The 22441-nt window shown below is 40.4% G+C and overlaps 2 protein-coding genes across 4 annotated transcripts in view; one reads left to right on the top strand and one right to left on the bottom strand.

Annotated features, from left to right (window-relative positions):
- The window catches only part of LOC140914077 (opsin-3), a 153260-nt gene extending 138061 nt beyond the window's left edge, over positions 1–15199 (top strand). Inside the window, exons 5-7 of one of the 2 annotated variants that reach the window (XR_012159758.2) lie at positions 1287–1554; positions 14023–14114; positions 14216–15199. Coding sequence is in view for 1 of the 2 variants with exons in the window: in XM_073351092.2 (XP_073207193.1) it covers positions 1287–1532 (246 nt within the window). In the remaining variant the exon portion in view is untranslated. Of the gene's footprint in view, positions 1–1286; positions 7122–14022; positions 14115–14215 lie in introns of those variants that run through there. The other variant, XM_073351092.2, reaches the window with a different exon arrangement.
- ST6GAL2 (ST6 beta-galactoside alpha-2,6-sialyltransferase 2) overlaps positions 1–22441 on the bottom strand; it is a 249708-nt gene that overhangs the window by 3246 nt on the left and 224021 nt on the right. For both annotated transcript variants that reach the window (XM_073351066.2, XM_073351076.2), the window contains 3 exons: positions 20201–20298; positions 17799–17900; positions 15308–15482 (listed from right to left, as the gene is read on the bottom strand). In XM_073351066.2, coding sequence (XP_073207167.1) covers positions 15308–15482; positions 17799–17900; positions 20201–20298 — 375 coding nt within the window. The remainder of the gene's footprint in view (positions 1–15307; positions 15483–17798; positions 17901–20200; positions 20299–22441) is intronic.

The raw sequence follows: 22441 nt of genomic DNA, 5'->3' as shown, positions 1-22441 counted from the left end.
CCTCTGGTCTTGATGCTACTATTCAGTGGTGAGGTTACAGGACTAACATGTTCTTCAAAGCATTTCTTACTTCCAGTTATCATAATTGGTGTCTTTCTTAGAGTGGGTTTGAGCCAGTTCCTCTTAATCCATCTGCTGGTTTCTTTCAAGGCATTGAGACATTTTGGAGACACAGAAATTGCAAAGGTGGACAAAGTGATATAGCTGAGTGTCATCTGTGTATTGGTAGCACTAGAGTCTGTGGCCTCGCAGATCTCTCCAAAGAGTTTTATATAAATGCTTAAGAGGATCGGATTCTATGTGACAGGGACACTGTAGATGAGGACAAGCAGGTGCCCACTGTGACACTCTGGGATTTGTCTGAGGAATGAGTGGATCCAGCATAATGCAGACCCATTTACTCTGGCTCAGTCTCGTATGTATCATCAGCACCATATCATCAACTGTGTCCAAGATTTCTGAGACATCCACCAGTATCAGCACAGAGATTCACTTCCTGTTTAAAGCTAAGAAACAGTCACCTCCACTGTTCCAGGCATTGTTGTCTCTATCCCATGTCCATGCATGGAAATATCCTGGTTCACTGAATGGGAATGTTGTCTCTCATAGCAGGGCTACATTAAAAATAATACTATCCAACTTTTGGTGTTACAAATTAGAAGTTAGATAATTAGCTTTCCCTTTACAAAGTTTTAGAATTAGAGAGCCACAAAGGGGTTGAGAGCTAAATCCCATGATTTAAAATCAATCAACATTAAAAAAGTTAATTTACTACTAAAATTAAGCAAAACAATTGTTTAAAATGTAGTTTGCAGCATTAAAACTCAGATTTCCAATGCTTATTAATGCAAAGGCTGATTCTTTTCATCCTGCCCTGCATTATCAGATAATCAAGGTGGTGGTTTCCATTCTTTTCTTTCCTTTTAAGTCACTTTAAAACAATGTATTTTTAATTAACTCTTCTTTTATCATTTGATGCAATGATTAGAACATGTTTTCAATTATACTGAAGTTTCCTTTTACATTAGATGGAATTTATGACTCTAAAGAGTAACAATATTAATCCAAAAGAAAAGATTCCCAAACATATGTGAAATTTACTGTTTCACTTACAAGCAACAGAGAATGTGAGTGAGAAATGATGAATTACAAATTGACAAAAAATATGAGACTAATCATTCAGAGTGAATCCATGACGCCAACCTGTAACTAGAGATGCACTGAATTTTACATTTGTCTAGCAGCTATGTGTAAAAAAGAAACTCTGATCTTATTTTGTTTTTCAGTTTTACAAATGCTTTCTTCTACTTTTCCACTGCTACCCTCCTTCGGCTGCTGATGGAGAATCCCTATGTCAGTCTAAGGTAACCGTAATCCAGCTGAATCAGAAAGTGGACAGTGGAGCCACATGTAATAATCAAGTACTTCCTGAAACGGATGAACAAGTGGCCTGTCTACGGAGCCCAGAGTCAAACGTAGAGACAGCTTCAGAAGACACACCACAGATGTTAAAGGAGAATTCTCTCGGATGAATAGGCACACACCTTAACCAGTGTATGTTGCTTTATTGCCATGCTACCCAGTTTACTTTAACATTCCTAAAGGAAACTGCTATTTGTGGAATAGGAAAAAAAACATGACAAGAACAAAAACAGGCTTCTGTTACTACTTCTTAATAGCAACGAAGATTGAAAGTCACTGAAGAAACTGTTTGATATGGCAGTTTTAAAACAAAACAGGTGACCTTCCAGGTAAAAGTGAATTCTTTAATGGAGAACTGAAAAGCAGTGAAGGTTTAAATCTTTATAATCTGATGAGCAATGTCTCCAAGAGTCAATCTATATTAAGGACATATGTGTCATCTAGTTTATCCCTTTGCCAGTAGATTTTTCCCTACTAGTATTTTGGTCTCCTATACTTATAAAAGTGAGTGATGGAGATTCCACCCCTTCCCTTAGGACAAAGCCTAAAAAGCTCCAAGATTTTCCTGATATTCACCCTAATTTCACTCAACTACTCCTAGTTAAACCCCTTTAGCCTATAGCATTAATCTCCATCCTTAGCATTTACAACAATTCCACATTTGCATGTGGCTATTTATTGGTATTCTGCACCCTGCCTGGCTAATACTTATTTATTTCCAGGTGCAGTTCAATCTTTTAAAGTGGTTGATGACCCAGGTATCAGACAATGTCTTTCTTTCATTGCTTGTTGCAACTATTACAGTCTGGTAGGGCATGCTGGCTGTCTGTTCCTGGGGTTGACCTCTCCAGGACCAGCAGCCAGACATTTACTTCTGGGCCTAAAGTAGTCTTGGGGGGGAAAAAAGAGGGAAAGTGCTCCCTGTACCAGCCAAAGAATAAGGGAGATGTGGGAAGTACTGATTGTTAAAAGCTCCCTCCTCCCCCACCCATGGCTTGGATAAAGGTGTGGGAGGCACACTTTGCCCTTCTTCTGCTTTCCCTATTGTTTATGTTCCAGATACATTTTCCCTCATCTACCACAGCCTGAATTTTGTAAGATTTACATGAGCAGTGATGAAATATTTTACTGAATTCACATCTACTAATTTAATTCTGTCCCAAACTAGAATAAATGCATCAAGTTTGCATTTATTTATTTATGTAAACCTATGCTACTTACTGCTCACATAATGGAATTATTTCCATTATCCTTTATCGGCCAAATTTCCAAAATGTGATGTATAGATGAACACTATCACTTGTGCAAGCAAATTATCAAATTTACACATGCAAACACAATTTCTTGGATAAATCAAGCACACGTCTGTGCATGTGATAAATATCTAATTTGCGCACACAAATGGTAGGGCACGAAAAATCAGTTGTGTAAATGAGTGTTTGCAAAGTTGCACGCACTCAAATACGGGGGTGGGTCACCTTTTAGAAGCATGAGTAGATATTTAAAGCATTTCCTCAATGCTTATTCCACTATTAAGACATTTTAGAAAGAATTCCACCATTTTTCCAGTATCCTTCTGGCTCTAATAGCAGTTGGTTTAAAGACTAGAAGAGAATAATACTGTGATTTATTCTGGTGAACATACATGCAAGTAAAGACAAAGCTTAACAGAAGGGACAAATATTAGTTGTTTTTAAAATGTAAACAGAGTCAATTGGTAAAGTTCTATTTTCAAGCCTCTAAAAACGTGTTGAAAACAAAGAACAATAAAAACTACAATAACCAGTGATGTTCTTTTAATTGGGTCGTGTCACTGGTACAGAGTACTTCACAGTTCAATGCATCTAACCAACCTTATTTAGGGAGAAGATTAAGTCACTAGAGAGTACATACTGGCAAGGGAAATATACTATATGACTGAATAGCTCTTTTCCATCTGTAACTTCTGATTCCCTTAATAAAACTGACAGCATAAAACTTGCCAAGAAATCCTAATAATCCAGTAAAACATCTTTTAAAACTAGCGATGAAAACTAAAAAATGAATAAAATTCTAAATTAGAGATGACATTCCATTCTTTCCTCACACAACTGTAAAAAAAGTGCACAAACAGGAAAGTTAACCTCTTCATTCTGCATGAGCGTGACTAGACATCCTAGGTTTATTTAAAAGCTTCTAGATACTTTTTTTTTTAATTTTATATTTATAACAGTTCACCATTCGAAGAACAAACCTACTGTCTGATGGATAACCTAGGACTAAATTTAGAAAAAACATTAAATAGAAGGCAAATAGTAGGAATCTAAAACAAATAATAGAAATTAGAAATGCAAAGAACTAGGACACTTAGTCCAGCCCCCTGCCAATATCAATATTTTTTCCCTACTGTGCATTTTCTAATGCTCTGCACTTTCTGCTCTTTAAAAGTTCCAAGCAATAGGGCTACCAACATTTATCTGGGGAGAGCATTCCACAGCCTCGTAAATCTCACAGTCAAGCCTCCCTTTCTTAATTTCCTTAGTTCTCTTATATCCTTTTGCACCATTCTACTCATTTCCATTTTCTTTAGTGTTTATGACCTTCAAATGGGAAGTTTATGTCATCTGGCCCCAGCTAGTTAGTTGTTGCTGTGCCAAGTTACATTTCTTTTAAGTTTTCACAATTCAATTTCTTCATCCCCTGAGCATTTTGGGTGGTCTTCTCAAGCCCCCTTGATATTGTCAGTAGCTTGGCATTGAGGTGCCCAGGAATGAACACTGTATTTCAAATGAGCAATAACTTAACAATGAGACCTACTCCCCTACGGACTAGTTCTAAGGAAATTGGGGAAGCCCTATCAGTTGATTCATGTAAAAATTAGGCCAGACAGACTACTCAAGAATATGCCGTGGGGATCCAGAATCAAGAAGTGGGCAGAAAAAATTATTTATAGGCCTTTTCCAGTTCTGATGTCTCTAATACGCTATTTTTGAGCTCTCGGAGCTTAAACATCACATCTATTTTTAATAAGGAAAATACAAGAGAGTGTGGAAATTACGAAGAAAAATTTAACCTGACCTTAGATGTGGCAAGAATAACTGGTGAGGCTATAGTATTACCATATGTACAAAAAGGGAACTGAAAAGATTTCCTGATAAGCCAAACCTAGTCTGCGCTATTGCCCTAGCTCTTTTTTTTTATGGTCCAAAAGCCATATTTGGATTACAACAGCTGTAAAATAGGACATTTTAAAAATAGTTTTGCCCAGATACAGAAAAATCTAGAAAAGTTGCTGTATAGACTATGTGTGTGTGACTTATGAGTATTCTATAGATAAGTTATTCTGGGGAAAATTACAATTAGCGCTAAAACATTTTCATTTGAAAAGAATCATAGAACATCAGGGGGTCATCTAGTCCAACCCCCTGCTCAAAGCAGGACCAATCCCCAAGAGTTTTTAAAATATATATTATTCAAATAAAATTATCAAGTTATCAAGCTTGCTGCCCAGCTGTTTCTGTATTATAATATTACAGTTTTGGACACTAATAAAAATTTAAATATTTCAAAATACTCAATAGGATATATTATATTTCTATTAAAAGGAAGGTAAACTAACTTTAGAATATTTAGATATGGCTTAAATTGAGTCTAAATGGCACAACTAAACTCTTGGGATTTTGCCATCTGTGCAGCTGAAAATATTTAAACAGAATTAAATGAAAAATATTAAGTTACTTGCATGGATGGCTTATGCAAATGAACACAGATTCTAATCAAAAGGAGAAAATGTGTTAATTTGTTTATTGGTTTTAATAACTCAAGAGGTTTTTAATTTCCAACATGCATCTTTTGCACAGTACAGTTGCGCATTGTGGTTAGCAAATTAATTTTTAAAACATTTTTCTTAGTTTGTAAATATATAAAATTTAATTTAATATACCTGAGTATAACAGATGATGTATAAAAGCATCTGAAGTAAGGAATCTAATTCAAACATTAACCAAGACTTCAGCTCAGCTTCTGATTTAGCAAAACTGTTTAATTATTTACAGTGCAGAAGTACGGATATAGGACTTGATTTTCAGAAGTTTTGGGCTCTCACAACTTCTGTTAAGAGTTGTCGATGTTCAGTAACTCTGAAAAATGAGGCCCATAGGCCCATTTCACTTTTTTAAAAAGTCAGCATTAAAGAGACCGTAACAAGCTTATGTGAGAGAGACTGAACAAAATCACATATATGTAATCTGGTTATCACACACTCAGTATATGCCAATGTTTTCCCACACATCACAGTAGCAGCTACAGAACTAAGTTTAACAATGTAACTAACTATTTTTAATTAATTTAATTAATTAAGTACATTAATTTAAGGTTTTTTGAACATAGGGCATAAAGAAAATACAGTTTTCTGCACATTAGTCTGCATATGTACACTGTGTGTTTGTCATTCTTTGAAGAGACATGGATGTCAAAGTAAAAGTGACATTCTCAGGTGGGATGCTACTGACTCCGTCAAATTTAACAAACAAAAGGCAAGAACAGAAGCAATGGTAAATACTGTAGCTAAGCTATCATTGAGGTGTATCCCTAGTAATATTACAAAACACATGTATATATGAAATTTACTTTTTTCTGGTGTTCAGGAATGCTAGTTGCAGGAGTATTTGTTCATGTTTGTAACAGGGGGGCTATACAATGCCACAGATATCCATGCGGATTGACCGCAGTATGTTACCCACAGTTCTGTGGGTTTAATAGACTTTTTAAATGAAGAAAAGTGCTGTGTTCATTTTCAAGAGAAGGTTATTTCATGTCTGTTTGGTCAATCAAAGATGACAAATATTAATCACAAGAGAACACTACTTGAATTTACAGAAAATCAACACTAATTAAAGAATTTAAATGTCACCAAATGGCGTTTGTGCCTAGACATAAGCAGTAATATACTGGTGTTTGATGTAGATTTTTGCATCGTGTAGCTTGATTAGAAATCAATATATGTTACTGTAAACCCAAAAAGTTATTTATCAATAACTATAATGTATTCTGTAAATTCATAGATATGAAAATACTAACCAAGATTACCATGTGCTGTTAAGTGTTTTATTCAAGGTCAAATGACATGCTGGAGTATTAAACCCGCCACACAGAATGAAAAGATGAAAAGTGATGGATAATAACATAATGTCTGAAATGCTATTTGAAATGAGTTTACTCCCCTCTCTGTGTATACCAGGAAGCTGAAGCTTCTTAAATATTTGAGTGTTTTCTGCCTGCATGATAATATATCTGAAAAGAGTAACCACTACACCAGTCCAATTTTGTTTTTTAGCAACTAGTTACCAGATTACTAGCTAAGCCAAAGTAACAATAACACAGGCAAATGGTTTTGAAACAACTAATATGTTTAACATAGTCACTGTTTCTTTTCAAGTTATGCAAACATTCTTTTTAAGCCAAGGTAGAGATCCCCAGCATTCTTCTTGTCAGCATGCCATTTGAAATGGTTTTATATCCGTGTCCTGAAGGAAAACAATCTGATAATGTACCAGTATTATAATTTGCTTGCTTGTGTTGTCATTTTGAATTATGCATGCAAAGGAAGTTGAACGTAGTGTTATCGAGAATCCTTAATGCCAACCTGTAGTTTTGAACTGTACCGTGAACTGTAAATGCTGAAACAAGAATTTCTTTTTCAATAATAATATATGTATTTAGTTACGGTTTATATTTTCTTAAAACCCAGCTCTCTTTGAATTTTCCCCTATCCTATCTCATTTCCCTTCTTACACTTACTCGGGGTAAAGTCCTACTAACTAGTAGCAGTGACACTGTTTAATAGGTGAAGCAGGTGTTCTTTAGCACATAGGCTACTATAAGACTGACTTATTTTACTACCACCACCACACTGCAAATCAGGCAGATATGCAACTGTGTATGGCTCTGTACTCACAGCCATAAGAACCTATTCTGTGGATTTGGTATAATTCCCATGTACCATGTCACATGCATGAAGGGTCATGAAAGGCTCTAGAAGCAAGAGAGGTATGCTCCCCTTCTACATACTCCAGATGTAGCCAGAGTGATTCAACACCTGATGGCATCTTGCCAAAAATTAACTGTGAAAGGTAGAATCCCTATTTACAGCAACAAAACGCAGCGTGTGCACGGAATATGAGCGACAGCGAGCCACTGTATTAAAGGGAAGAGGCCATTACAGCATTAGCCAATTAAATGTTACAACTCCAATGCCCAAGACTGCTGGTGCAGATCCCTCAGGCACATGGTGACTGGAGCACACCAGCTGACACAAGAATCCCTTACCCTAGGCAGCGGCTGAAGAGAATGGTTGCCTCCATACAGTGATACACCGCCAGCCAAAGGCACATCCTTTCCATGTTCTAAACAGGAAGCTGTCCCAACGACAATCTTTAGCACACGAGGGTGGGACCACAGAAAGGCAACTGCCTCTTGTAAAGTGACTTAACAGGAACCGTAACGACAATACAAAAAAATTCAGTGGGACGTGAAGGGTGCTGATGTCACAGCGAACCATGGCTTATGGCCTGTTACTCCGGGACAGTGCTAGAAGTAACTTGTGGCTTGGAATGCTGGCTGTACCCACCACAAAACAAGGGCCCATTTCTTCTGCCACCTCAGCAGTTACTTGTACCAGGGGCCAATGCTTCCTTATAAGACTCAGTAAGGATATACTGCTTTCGAAGTCAGAAAACTGTCCCTCTTCTTCCTCCGCCCAACCCTTCTGACTCTGGTGTATGGGAAGTGAAGGAGTCTGAGCAGCTGAGTGCTAACTGCGGAACAGTATTTACACTCTGTGTAGAACTGGAACTGTGACCCTGATGTATTGTGCAGTGGCCCGGTTTAGATCATAAGCTCTCTGCGACAAGGACCGTGCGTTTGTTAGCACTGTGAGGCCTCAACCCCGACTGTGGTCCCTGACCACCACTGTTGTATAAAACATGTATATTAATATTTTGGAGCAACATATCCACCACTGCCACTGCATGTTTCAGTACTGAACTAGGCCAGCGTGATGCAATAACAAGTGCCACCAGTCACACAGAGGGGGCAGTTCCATATAGGCTTCCAAACACCAGTTTGCTCTAACTAGTTGCTTTATACGATGGCATAACAGAAGTAAATACCCAGCTTTCTCCCAACTTACCGAGTCCCCAATTCAACATCCCTTTCAAGAGTAGATAAAATTCTTTCAGCTCGAAGTAGAAGATTAAACAAAACGGAAATGTTCCATTCATGTTCAACCTTCCTGTGCTGATGAACTGTGCTGAGGGGGTTATGAGTCATGAAAAACATGCAGTGGTCCCTCCTCTAATTAAAAGTTCCTGTTTTATCTCTGGCTCATAGCAGTGCTTCAGTTAGTTAAAAAAGCAGTGGTATTCATTCCAAAGATTGCCTACCTCTCTCACAAACATCATAATGAAGCTCCCCCTCCCCACCCCTCCACCATCTGTTCAGTGCCTTTTTGCTACTGGCGAGGATACAATTGTGTGCTGTAAATGAAACACACCATTTTTCTAAACAAGGTGGTGTGTGTTCTTACTTTGTCTGTACTTCCATTTGCTTATTCCTCTTTTATCATCTTTCCATTTACTCATTCCTCTTCTTCCATTCCTCTCTCTTTCATTCCTGCTGTTTTTTCTCTCTAGTGATGCACCTCTGTCATGGTGTTGTGCCGTATCAAGCCAAAACTGGCACCTCTGTCTGCTTGTATGTTGTAAGTCTCACACTCTATGTTCTCTCTCTCTTTAGTGTCTCACTTTTCACTCAGAATAGCTTCATCTTTTGTGGTTCTTATAATGTGCAGTATCCAATGAATGCAACTTTTATCCCAGTAATATGTCTCATTGCATGGCTGAAAATTAAAAGACACTACTGAAGTGGTGCTGAAACCATGTTTTGTTATATTTCCATGATTACAGACATGGCTATCTTTGTATGCATTTCTTTTAAATGTGTGCACTGCTCGAAATTCATTATCATCCAGTCTGATTATGACAATCCATAACTATGTGTTACCTATCATTGATGGATGAAGCATGTGCCATTGCATAAATGGACAGGGTTTGTTGGTAAGCCCCAAAAGGCAGCATAAACTTTCTGTACGTTGGGTGACTAATCTTGGAGCAGTCAGCCCAATGGGGAATCATACCTATTCTCAAGGCTGCAGGAGTAGAGCTGTTTCACGCACAGGGAATGCATGTGGAAGTTTCCCACATCAGGATGTATAGTTATTTTGGCCCAGATCCACAAAAGGACCTAGGTGTTGCGATGTTCAGGATCTCCACATCTAACTTTTAGGAGTCTAGGAAAAAAAAACTCCCAGGAACAACATGGTAATTCAGAAAGCCTGGGTTAGGCACCTAGGGTCCCTGTACAATGAATGGGGAGAGACAGGCACGATGAATGTGATCTACAAACCCAGCACCTGAGGTTGGCAGCTTCTTAAGCCACCCAATGGTAGATGAGGGGATGTGTGCTAAGCCCTGCCGCTCTCAGAGATAGGTGCCAAGGTGTAGGCACCTATCTCTGCTAGCGATCCATGAACTAGGGGGAGACAGGTGCTCCTCTGCCTCACTCGCATGCACGGTCCAATCCAGTAGGTGTGCTCAGAGACCTACTAGATCTCCTTCCTTCTGCCTTTCCCCACCTCTGTTTTTGGCAGGAGGAGGAGCAGCTCTCTTATAACCTTAATCTCAGCGGTTAGAGCATTCGCACAGGATGGGGGAGACCCAGGTTCGATTTCCACCCCCAGGCATGAGGAAAAGAGATTGGAACTGCCACCTCTCAGGGGAGTGCCTGAACCACTGAGCTATGGAATAAACTGACGAATGGCTCCCTCAGTGTCTCCTTTGGAAGCTACTGCACTTTTAATTAAATAAATGAATAATTAAATATTAATTAGGCCAGAGAAAGAGAATGACTCTACAGCCTAGTGGTTAGAGCACTCACCTGAGAGGTGCTGATCTCTCTTCAAATCCTCTCTCCTCCTCAGGCAGAGGGGGGACTTGAACTGGTTGTCCCACATCCCAGATGAGTGCTCTAACCACTGGGCTAAAAATTATAATAGAGCTCCTCCTCCCCAGTTCTGTGTAAATCTACTGGATCAGGCCTTGCAGGAGTGCCGCCGCCCTCCCCCAAGTTCATGGATTGCTCTGAGGCTTATGGGGGAGATAGATGCCCTGACACCTGGAGGGAGGTTGCATATGCTCAGAGTTAGAAACACATGTATCAAGGGAACTTTTACTGCAAACACGTAGGTGCCGAGTGAGTTTAGGTGCCTAAAGGGTTCGGCAGCCACAAGCAGGAATGCTGTGGCTCACAAAACAGGACTTTAGCACCTAAGTACCTTTGTGGATCTGGGCTCTTTGTCACAGCCATCTTTATGTTTTCCTCCTGGCTACCTCCCAGAAATGGGTGCCTTCCCTGAACTGACCCATAATGCCACTTACCTTTCCTTCTTCCAATCTCTCCTTGAGAACCAGTGCTTCTGAAATGCTAACATACAACTCACTAGCTAATCAAAGAGAGGTTGGAACGCAGTTACAGCTATACTTTAATAAACATTTTTTCTTTCTATTTTAATATAAGGTACAAAACATGAAGATTAAAATTATAGATATGTATGCATCCCCTCCAGCCTCTGTATGTGCTTACACTTAGTCTGTCAGCTGTTCAGGGCAGGAATTGTGTCTTCCTATATGTCTGAACAGTACCAAGCTCAATCTGGCTCTGATTTCAGTTGGGGCCTCTGGAAACTGCCAAAATATAAATAATTCCACATGTGTCTACCCACACTGGGGTGGGACACTGAGCTAAGTATGCAAAGTCAACCACTCCAAAGTTAGGAAATGCCAGAATTAAGATTGCCTGTGCAATCTCCCTCCCCCAACCCCCGCCACACACACACCCTTGTGCATATACATTAGAATACAGTCTTTAATTACATGGTCACATATTATTATGTTCTTATGTATTTTTCCCACAGAGGCCCTGCCTCATTCAGTGTATAGAACAGAGCTGATCTGGGGATGAATCAAGGTTATGTAATAAAGTAAACTGTTGTCTGTAGGGCCCCTGGGCCTCATTTGTTGCAGAAGGTGGAAGGTGTGTATTACAGTTCCAGGTAACTGCACCCATATCTTCCCCTTCCCTCTCCATCGTCCACTCCTGGAGTGCTCAGTCAGGTCTCAGGTTGCCTGCCATCATCTGTCACTGGGTAGGGACCCTTGTCCCATTCTCTTCTGACTGGGAGTATTAAGGCTGCACAAGCCCCTGCCATCCACTGTGATATTCACAGCAAGCCAGTCTGCGTAGATTTGATTTTTTCAAAGGCTTATAACTTGGCCAAGTTTGGGCAGATTTTCATGAGGATGGTAAAGGAGACAGCCCTGACACAAAGGCTACTCCTCTGCCAAATTTCAAGTCCCCACTCCACAACATGGGAGCGCTAGAGCATTTCCAAAGGAAAGGTCACCAGAATTTTTGTTTAATGTAAAAAAATGGAAAGTATTTTCTCCTCAGAAATAGGTGAACAGTTTTGGCTGCAGTTTTCCAAAACAATTTAGCCTGTCATGGAAAATTTCAGCCCAGATCGTTCAAATTTAGCAAAGTTATCAACATCTGAAAACAGGGCTTTATTATGGGAAGTGTTGGGGAACCTAATAATAGGTAGTGGTATCAGGAAGGCTGCAGAGCTCCTGAAGACTCCATACCATGGATGTACTTTTACCCAGGTCTGGGCTCAGAGTATGTACCCTTTGCAATGTACGAAATGTGGACAATACAGAGCAATCTCACTAGTAACATCACTAAAGATTTGCTATCCTGACTATTGTGCTAGGAAGGTTTTCAAGCTCAGCCAGCAAAAGGGCCACTTAGTGACCTTAACAATATGTGGGTGGGTCTATCCTTCTGTAGACTGTGGTCAGCTGGAATCTCTCTCTCTCTCTCACTGCATCCCCGGACTGTTTTCAGTTGTACGCCCCTTTCTCAGTATATAATAAATAGCTGGAAACTTGGTGAACCACCTCCAATGGGAGAATATCCAGAACATATGTGTTAAATAGGAGAGCGACATTCCCCCATTCCTTTGTTTAGTTAGATACAGATTATTATAACCATGTTAAGTAGAACTTTACTCCAGAAGTAATCCCAAGGACTTCAATAGGACTACGATGAGTAACATGCTACACAATGTGAGTATGGATGACAGAATCTGTCCCTTTAGGAGAATATACAAGTGACAAGGGCTATGCATCTGTTTTAACTGTACAGCTGCAAATCTTGATTTAGAAAAAAGGCATTCTAATAAACTGATTTTAGGCATGCTTATTTTGGTTCAAGTTATAAATGCAGGCTTAGATTAAAAGGAAATAGGTCCCTCTACCTGTGGAAATTCATAAGTGCATTTTAGGCTACTATAAACAGCAGGATCTTTCTTAATTTGATGTTTTCATGCTAATAATGAGATTGTGCTAAGATAGTATGGGCATTTAATAAATCATTTCCTAGATGTCATCTGTAAAATAAGTTACTGTTATATTTTATAACAACTTTCATTTATCTAGTCCCTCTATTCAATCTGAATTATATTTGCTAGGGATATTCATCCCTAAATATGCTAATTTTTTAGATTTACAAACAAACAAGCAGTGCCGTGCAATTTAGATTACATGGCTATCATACCGTCCCTCTCATTTGTGTCTGTCAGCTTCAGTTCCAAACAGATATTTGCCACTTGAGTTGCTGATAGATAACCAATCTGAACACTAACATGTCCCATCAGATTTCTGCCAAATTGAATTACATTATTTATGCATTATCAGAGATCATCAGGATTGGAAGTGACCTCAGGAGATCATCTAGTCCAACCCCCTGCTCAAAGCAGGGCCAATCCCCAATTTTTGCTGCAGATTTCTAAATGGCTCCTTCAAGGATTGAACTCACAACCCTGGGTTTAGCAGGCCAATGCTCACACCACCGACCTATCCCATTTATATCTACCACTGACAATACACAGTTGCTGTAGTATGCTCGCTTTCAGTTTAAACTACATTACATGTGCACTGTATAGGTATATATTCAATATGCTCTTAAATGTGAAATATCTATTTTGAAGAGCTTTCAAATGCACCTAATGGAATAGTAGCTAGATGACAAATAAGGCAATTAAGGCTCACAGTCGGTTTGTCCAATTATCTCTTTTAGCATTTTATACTGCTGTCCAGAGTGCCCTTCATGTAATATCAACAGCAAAAGCAATGTCCTTAGTTAATTTCATGGAGTCTGGCACAGCTCCCTTTTTGGGGTTAAAAAACTGCAAGAGGTAAAGATGGTGGTGTGGGGTTTTTTTTAAGGCTGCATTTCTGATTTGGGTTTTTTGGGGCTTTTATTTTTTTTTGTTTTGTGGGGTGGGGGGGGTAGGCGTTTACAAGGTGGAACTTTTTTAATGTTTAAAAAAAAAAAAGGTATTTTCTGCTAGCCTTGTTCTCAGAAATAGCCTAACAGTTTTGGCTGAAGTTTTCCATGACAGTTTAGCCTGTCATGGAAAATGTCTCAGTGTTGTCTCTCTTACAGTGCAAAGGTCTTTTCAGAGAGGACGTTTTTGCAGCATTCCTAAAGACAGATTCTGGATTGACAACTGGGCTCTTCCTCTTCACCATTCCCAGGTTCAGCAGCTGTTATTTTATTTTATTTAAAAGTTTTCATTATTCTAGGAAAGATTTTGCTGAACAGTTAACTTTGAGCAATGCCCTGATATCATTTCCAGAATTCTTTGGCTCCAGCTTCCAAAAATTTCACGCTGGGAACTGGCAGCTTCACCATTCTGATGAACACAGCTCTTCTGGTGGATCATGACTGGACAGGTGATCTCGATCCTATGCCACTGAAAGCCTAAAAACTTTCACTAAGACCTTGAATTGGCTCTGGAATCCAATGGGAAGTCACCAGAGGATGCAGAGCACTGGGGAGACATGGCTTTTCCTACCTGCTGTACTAGCTCAAGTATCCAGGTAATCTTCATCTTCAGCCCCAGTATTTTCTGACTGTGATAAACACATAGATCACTATGGTTAGACCCTTATCCGTGGAGGGAAGGGTAAAGTCTCAAACCAGAGGTGGAAGGCAACCCTTGCTGAACTGTTGTTATCTGTGTATCCACTAGTAGTGATGAATCCTGTCAGATCTTGAGACTTCATAATGCATTGCTTACATGTATCCCTACATGTTAGTGATACGCATCTACCAGGCATTGACAGTCACACAACAGGAAATGTGACCTCTGGGCCAAATCATCCCTTCTTCAGGGAAATATTATGGAAGGGCCAAGAAACTGAGTTGAAATTCTGTCCCTCCTAGTGTAAGGGGAGGGTGGCATGCACTAGCTACTCTGAGGCTGGAGTAGTATCACAGAGCCCTGCCTGGGCAAGAAGACTCCTCCTCCCCCGTCGTTTGTGGAGGAAGCATGCAGCTTGACTGGTTGGTTTAAGATTTTAAAACTTTACAATGGACAGTAATAGCCCAATAGGAATTTCAATGTATCTATAACCTGCGGTGGACTTTAGCTGTAAGTAAAAGTAATAGTTTTGTTTCACACAAACCCCCCGTATATCTCACTGCAAAACTCCATACACTTGAGCATTTCATAAACTATTGATTTAAGGGTCAAGAACCCATAACATTCACAGTGAGTCACCCTGTTCTTTTATACCATGTTTCCCATGCTGTGTATTTTAATTGGTCATTGTCATTATACTAGCACAATAAATAATGCATGAAAACAGGCCTGATTATGAGGAGTGTATCTATTTAACCATTATTTAGATAACATGTCTTTTAGGGCATTGCTAGACACACCTACCAATGAAACCTGATGAAGGTGGGTTGGGCTGTATCTTCTCTTTAGTGTTCTCCTGAATGATGTCCCAGAGCTGCCATATAAACTTGGGATGGAGGATGTAAAATGGCTGGTTTGGATTCCTCCTGCGATGCTGCACGTAAGGCGTGAACAGGTTATAGTCTGGCTTCTTAAACCACTGCAGGGGGTGGGGGGTGGAGGGAAAAAAACAAAAGTGAGAAACTGATCAGTCCTAGGGTGCTTCTCAATACACACTAAACAGTATATAAAATACAACACCATTAATGATCTGGAGGATGGCGTGGATTGCACCCTCAGCAAGTTTGCAGATAACACTAAACTGGGAGGAGAGGTAGATACGCTGAAGGGTAGGGATAGGAGACAGAGGGACCTAGACAAATTAGAGGATTGGGCCAAAAGAAATCTGATGAGGTTCAACAAGGACAAGTGCAGAGTCCTGCACTTAGGACGGAAGAATCCCATGCACCACTACAGACTAGGGACCGAATGGCTAGGCAGCAGTTCTGCAGAAAAGGACCTCGGGGTTACAGTGGACGAGAAGCTGGATATGGGTCAACAGTATGTCTTTGTTGCCAAGAAGGCCAATGGCATTTTGGGATGTATAAGTAGGGGCATTGCCAGCAGATCGAGGGATGTGATCGTTCCCCTCTATTTGACATTGGTGAGGCCTCATCAGTTTTGCGCCCCACACTACAAGAAGGATGTGGAAAAATTGGAAAATGTCCAGCGGAGGGCAACAAAAATGATTAGGGGACTGGAACACATGACTTCTGAGGAGAGGCTGAGGGAACTGGGATTGTTTAGTCTGCAGAAGAGAAGAATGAGGGGGGATTTGATAGCTGCTTTCAACTACCTGAAAGGGGGTTCCAAAGAGGATGGCTCTAGACTGTTCTCAATGGTAGCAGATGACAGAACGAGGAGTAATGGTCTCAAGTTGCAGTGGGGGAGGTTTAAGTTGGATATTAGGAAAAACTTTTTCACTATGAGGTTGGTGAACCACTGGAATGCGTTACCTAGGGAGGTGGTGGAATCTCTTTCCTTTGAAGTTTTTAAGGTCAGGCTTGACAAAGCCCTGGCTGGGATGATTTAGTTGGGGATTGGTCCTGCTTTGAGCAGGGGGTTGGACTAGATGACCTCCTGAGGTCCCTTCCAACCCTGATATTCTATGATTCTATGACCAGCAGCTCTGTGTTGGCACTAAAGTACGAAAGCATAGTCACCAAGCTGGCCTGGGTTGCTGGACATTTTCTTAGTGAGCCAGTCCTGAACTTGGGCTGCTCTGCTCCCTTCTACATGCATGTGCTCCCAATATGCAATTCACTCCAGTGCATAGAATCAACACAAGGCCTATGCACCATTCACAAACCCGTGTTAAGTAATTAATTAGGGGTTAAATAGGTTTAGTGGAGAGAATTTCATTCCAAAACATCACATCGCTACAGCACCTCTCTGTCCCCACCAGCTGCAGCAGCTCCTGGAGGAGGCTGGAAGCACTCTGTGAGCTGCACTAAAGGGGGTTCACCTGATGAAACAGGCACACTTATCTCCAGCTGCAGCATGTTCAGCTCTATGGCTTCCCTGGGCTCCCACTGCTAATAGCCTCCTTTTCTACAGAGCCCCTCCAGAGACTGCAAGATGGATTTTTGGGGGGTGATGGTGACTGGAAACAAAGGGATTTGGAAGAGGAGGGCACTAGCAAATTAATTTGGAAGTCTGGGGACTTGTGAATAAATATATATGGGGGTGTGCTTGAGGGCAATGGATTTGGAAGAGACTAGGGAAGTGTATTATGTATTTTTATTTAAGTGTAGGGTTTTTGTGGTGGGACATAGGGGAAGATGGAAAATACAGATGTGATGATTTACCTTAGCTCATGCCCCTCCACAAAATCCAGCACTTTCCCTACCTGCCACACACAGCAATTTCTCCCATATTTATTATCTAACTCTCATTTTGAATACACAAAACAGTAAAACCTCACCCCAACTCCCTACCAATCCATCTATCCTCAGTATCTCTTAAAATAAGTATCAGAGTAACAGCCGTGTTAGTCTGTATTCGCAAAAAGAAAAGGAGTACTTGTGGCACCTTAGAGACTAACCAATTTATTTGAGCATGAGCTTTCGTGAGCTACATCTCACTTCATCGGATGTGCATCTGATGAAGTGAGCTGTAGCTCACGAAAGCTCATGCTCAAATAAATTGGTTAGTCTCTAAGGTGCCACAAGTCCTCCTTTTCTTTTTTTAAAATAAGTAGTCTGCTCAGGTAGAAGTGAGGGCCATTCAAAAGACTGCCCAGTGAATATATATCTCCATATAGAAATGGTGTGCTTAGTTATAAGTACCACATTAAAATCTTGAGATCATTGAACTGACCGGTAGCTATGAGCTGTAGAATCAAACTATTCATTGCAAGTAACTTTGTCCACCGTTTTCAGCTGGTTGGGAGGAAATGAGCAAACTGAGGACTTACCACGTTCAGATTTGCAGAGTAAGGAGCAGGATCCCAGGCCACTAAAACAACATCTTTATATAATGAGCTGTCAATGAAGTGATGGTTTGGATTGGTGAGAATCTGCAAAGAAACACACACACAAATGTTTTCAATGAAACCTGAGCAACATGAATCCTCTCTCTACAAAAGACCATGCAAAAGAATAGCACTAGTAAATGCAAACGTGTACCAGAGTGAAGTCCAGGAACTCTATGAGCATCAAGCTTTTTGAAACACGGCACATCAGTGGCAACACAGATACACATCCATGTTGTTGTTGGATGCTCAACAAGCCAACAAAAATGGTGGGGGAGGGGGAAAAGGGGGGTTATCATCAACCTTTTCTTGCTAAGGCTAAATGCAAGGGGTTTGGGTTTTTTTAAACATGTAAAAAGACCTGAGCCCACAGGAAGTACAAAAAGAATAATCAACTTCCCCAAGGCCTTCTCATCCCCCTCCACAGCTTCAGATGCTCCTAGTTATCTGGGGGCCCTGTGGATACACATAGGGTGTGTGTCCAGAAAACAGTCAGGAGTTCCTCTCTGAAATAAAAGCTTCCCTCAGGCACTTGTGCTACTTGAACCTTCAGTGAACTTTTATCAATTTTACATGTTAAGAGTTTCACCGTAAGCAGCACTCGTACGTGTGTGAAGATTCAGTTCACTGAATTACAACTGTGTCCACAGTGGATCACCAGTAAGGAACATGTTACAGGCCCACCCAGAAGCCCACCAGTTGTGTGTGGACACAGCTATGTATTCTGGAAATTTAAAATTGAAGTATTACTAGCCCAAACTGTACATCGGAACCTTTTCTTGGGGAGCCAGCAACTTTCACAGAGAGATGTGATTCCAGGATTCTGCTTTGGAGTTCTGTTGTTTTTAGCTTAAATAATACAACTCAGATCCACTGCTGTCAACTGCCCTTCTGTTTCTCTCCAATACATCTTCTCCCTAATCCTTCTAGCCCACTGTGGCTTTCCTTTCATTCCTCTTGGCCCATCCTTTCCCTGAGCTGCTATTCCTTTGGCTCCTAAGCAGATCTTACTGATCCCTGGGTCATCCAAACCCAGGGAGGATTGGGAAGAATGATTTCAACAGTGATTAAAACAGCATTAATTTGGCTCCAGCTGTTTTATTAATGTGAATTCCAGACAAATGAATTCAAAACTAATGGTCATTTCCCTTTAGATTTCAATGAGCCATATTTCCTTGAGAAAAATAATTTTATTGCCATAGCAGTATTTTCCCTACCACAAACTTTGAGCTTAGATGACTTTTCATCAGGTTTCTACAATACCAGAAAAATCAGTCCAATCCACCACAGTATCCCTAACCTCCCATTTCTATGGGTAGTGCTTTTTTAAAATACTGTGAACACTTGTCTTCAGAGTATAAGCTTATTAAGGAAGAGATCACATCCTCTTTTAAGTTTGCTCGGCACCTACCACATTGGGGGCACTGCTAAAAACAAATAGTTAAGAAAAGGAATAATTTAACAGTAATGCTACTAAATTGAATTATGCAAGGTTTGCTATGACACAATTTTGAAAATGCAATAATAATAATTATTAAAATTTATATAGCATGTTTTATGTTCAAAACACTGTAAGGGCACTAACTAATTAAATCCTCACAATCCCCAGATGGGGAAACTGAAAGGAGAAAATGAAGTGGTTTGTCCAAGGCCAGAGCTTAGGAAATCAGTTTTAGCAGTTTTTGAAAACTGAAAAAAATACTTCAACCACAAGATGTCACTACAGCTCAACAAATGTTAACCTGTGTGGAGGAAAACTTTTTTCTGGTTATTTGAGGAAGTTCAGCTCAGATGCATTGTTTAGTTTTCACTGAGGTTTCTGTATTTTGTATACATTTCCAACTGGACTTACAAAGAGGTGCAGTGACTTGGCCTAGGTCATGCTCCAAGACAGCTCACTCCCAGGAAAAGGTGGGGTGGCGGTTTGTAATGGAAGATAGGGGAGTTCCAGGATCCATGCTCCTACGGGATCACGGGGACCCAGAAGCAGCATGCAGGCACAAATCCTCTGCAGTGATGACTCTGCCTTAAGCAGGTACCCTGAAATCTCCAGGCTTCATCCAAAACTTTGCAAACCCATCCTTGATTTCTTTGTCTCGGGGAACTCTGTGATTCCAGACTCATCAAGTTTCCTGCCACTATGCAAGAATACCCTGTAGGGGAGAACTGACCCTGAATGTTTCATCAGTTCTACATCATGGTTATGTCATTGGTGTGAATCACTAGTTGCTCACCAGATTATCCAACCATCTTTGTCCTTAAAATGTTTGATTTCTAAGATGTTAACTAAGCAATGTTATATTGTATAGAAATAATAAACACATGAGTTCACAAAAGATTCTGACCTGAGAGTTAATGATGCGCATGGTCGTTTTATTTCCAACATCTTTTTCATAGCCACGTGTAGGAGCAGAATTAAATCTCAGAACTGCATCATGAGAATCTAAGGGCACAAAAGGGCTACATTTATATATTTCTTAGTAAGATAAAACAATCTAATTTCAAGGAAAATGGATTTGTAAATATTCCTAATCCTGGTATTCAGAGGATAAATATTCTACCATGAGGCAAAGCCAAAATCCTCTTTATCTGCCATATGTTACTACAATTGTTCAAATCCACTGGAAAAATACAGAACAATCCAATACTAATTTAACTTGCAATGCATATGCAGTGTAGTTGCAGCCATGTCATACCTCGCCCACCTTGTCTCTTGCAATATATACAGATTTACCCTCACTGGATAAAATTAGGATGGAAAGGTCCACACAACTTTGCATATTATTTCTACTGCAATATATTAAAACAAATACTTCATACAAAGATGCGTTAAACTAGGTCAGTATGCAGCTGTGTAATGATCATCACTGCTTAGATACAGAGGTCTATAATAGGCTTATATTTTATAAAGCAGAATTCTGTCCTCCAAACCTGCAAATCCAACCTCATTCCCCAAATCAGTGCAGCTCTTGTGGAATCTGTGGGTGGGCAGAGCTGTCAGCACACAGGCCCTATTCCTCCACAGCAACTTTAGGGCCCTCTCTGGCTTCCCGGACCCTGGGCTCCAATAGGGCTGCACTGCTAGGGCTTTCACACAAACTAGAGTCGTGTAATTAGGAAGAGGAGCTCTGTATAAGAGACAACTGACTTTGGCCCCAATTCAGCAAAGTGGTCAACCATATGCTTCTCTTTAAGCACATGCTTAAGTCCTGTTGACTTCAGTTTAAGCACTTTGCTGGACTGAAGCTTGCATCAGTATTGTCTTTGTGAGTATTCCCTACTGCTTATGTAGATTTCAGAAGAGGTTGGAAGGGGGTGCAGAGGAACTATAAAGGGGGTTAGTGAGAATGGCACTCCCACTACAGACAGTACTCTCCTGCTTTCTTACAAGTTTTGTCCCTAGGCCTATGAAGAGAGAGAGGATGATCTAGGCCAACACATGTTACCCACCTCTTCTCATATGACAATTTAACTGATGAGTACAATGAGTTACTATAACAGTTATTAATTTAACTATATTTAAAATGCACCCATCCATAGCTCTGGGCACAGCTACAAAATCATTCAAAATGGAGCCCAGCATTTACTTTGCACACCAGTCCCACCCAAACGGACTCTCCCCTCTTCACCCAGGCCCTCTGCCTGGAAAAACAGTGGAGAGCTACTGCAATGCAACACATCCCAACTCTGAGGTCAACGGAGCTACTTGTGTGAATGTGAGATTCGGGACTGAGCCCTGCAAATCTGCAAGGTGCTGAGCACTTCAGCTCCTTCTGGTACCAAGCAGGGAGGGGAGGCTTCTTGTATATCCCTGTGCGCCATGTAATTGCCTCACATAATCTGGCTCTAAAGATCTTGGCCCCTTCCACCTAAACATAAGTGACCTGATTTTTTCCCCCAGAAACATCAATGGGAGCTGCAGGCTCAGCACGTCTGAAAATTAAGCCCCTTATATTTAGGTGCCTAAATATGGATTTTAGGACCCTAACTTTAGGTGTCCAGATTTGAAAGTTTTGACCACAATCTTGTGACAAGGGGAGTTATACAGTTCACTGTGTTTGTTAACACATTTTAGCACAGCGTCTTAAAACTTCCAACATCCACTAGTGCTGGCTTTTATATCATGTGTAAAAACCTTTTCTTTTAAAAGAAAAGTAAACTGGGGTGCAGTTTAACACTTACATTAGCTGCTTTTAAGAGAAGTGATTTTAAACCTTGTGAAGTATTTTGAGGTATTCAGGATAAAGCTATAAAATGACTGACTGCTGTTCACATGTTAAGGGGAAAATAAAACCTCCCCATGACTTCACAACAGACTGTGATGCTGCCAAAACAGTTGTGTTTCCATTAAATAACATGACCTGCAATGCAAGTATTTACAGTTGCAACATCGATCTTCTTTCAAAAACACCTATGATGAGAGTGCAAAAAGCAAATTAAAGTCTGTGACAGCATTTCTAATAGGAACACAGAAGAGGGAGCTAAAGGGCTACTAATAAAAAGTCCCTGTGATCCTCTGTTATCAATTTTTTACTTCTGGAAAGGTATCTAGTTACAACTCTGATATGCGTATCACAAACTACGAG

This window comes from Lepidochelys kempii, chromosome 1, assembly GCF_965140285.1.
Source record: "Lepidochelys kempii isolate rLepKem1 chromosome 1, rLepKem1.hap1, whole genome shotgun sequence".
In the NCBI taxonomy this organism is placed as follows: Eukaryota; Metazoa; Chordata; order Testudines; family Cheloniidae; genus Lepidochelys; species Lepidochelys kempii.
Note: the sequence above shows the minus strand (reverse complement) of the source record. Positions and strands in the feature narration are given on the sequence as shown.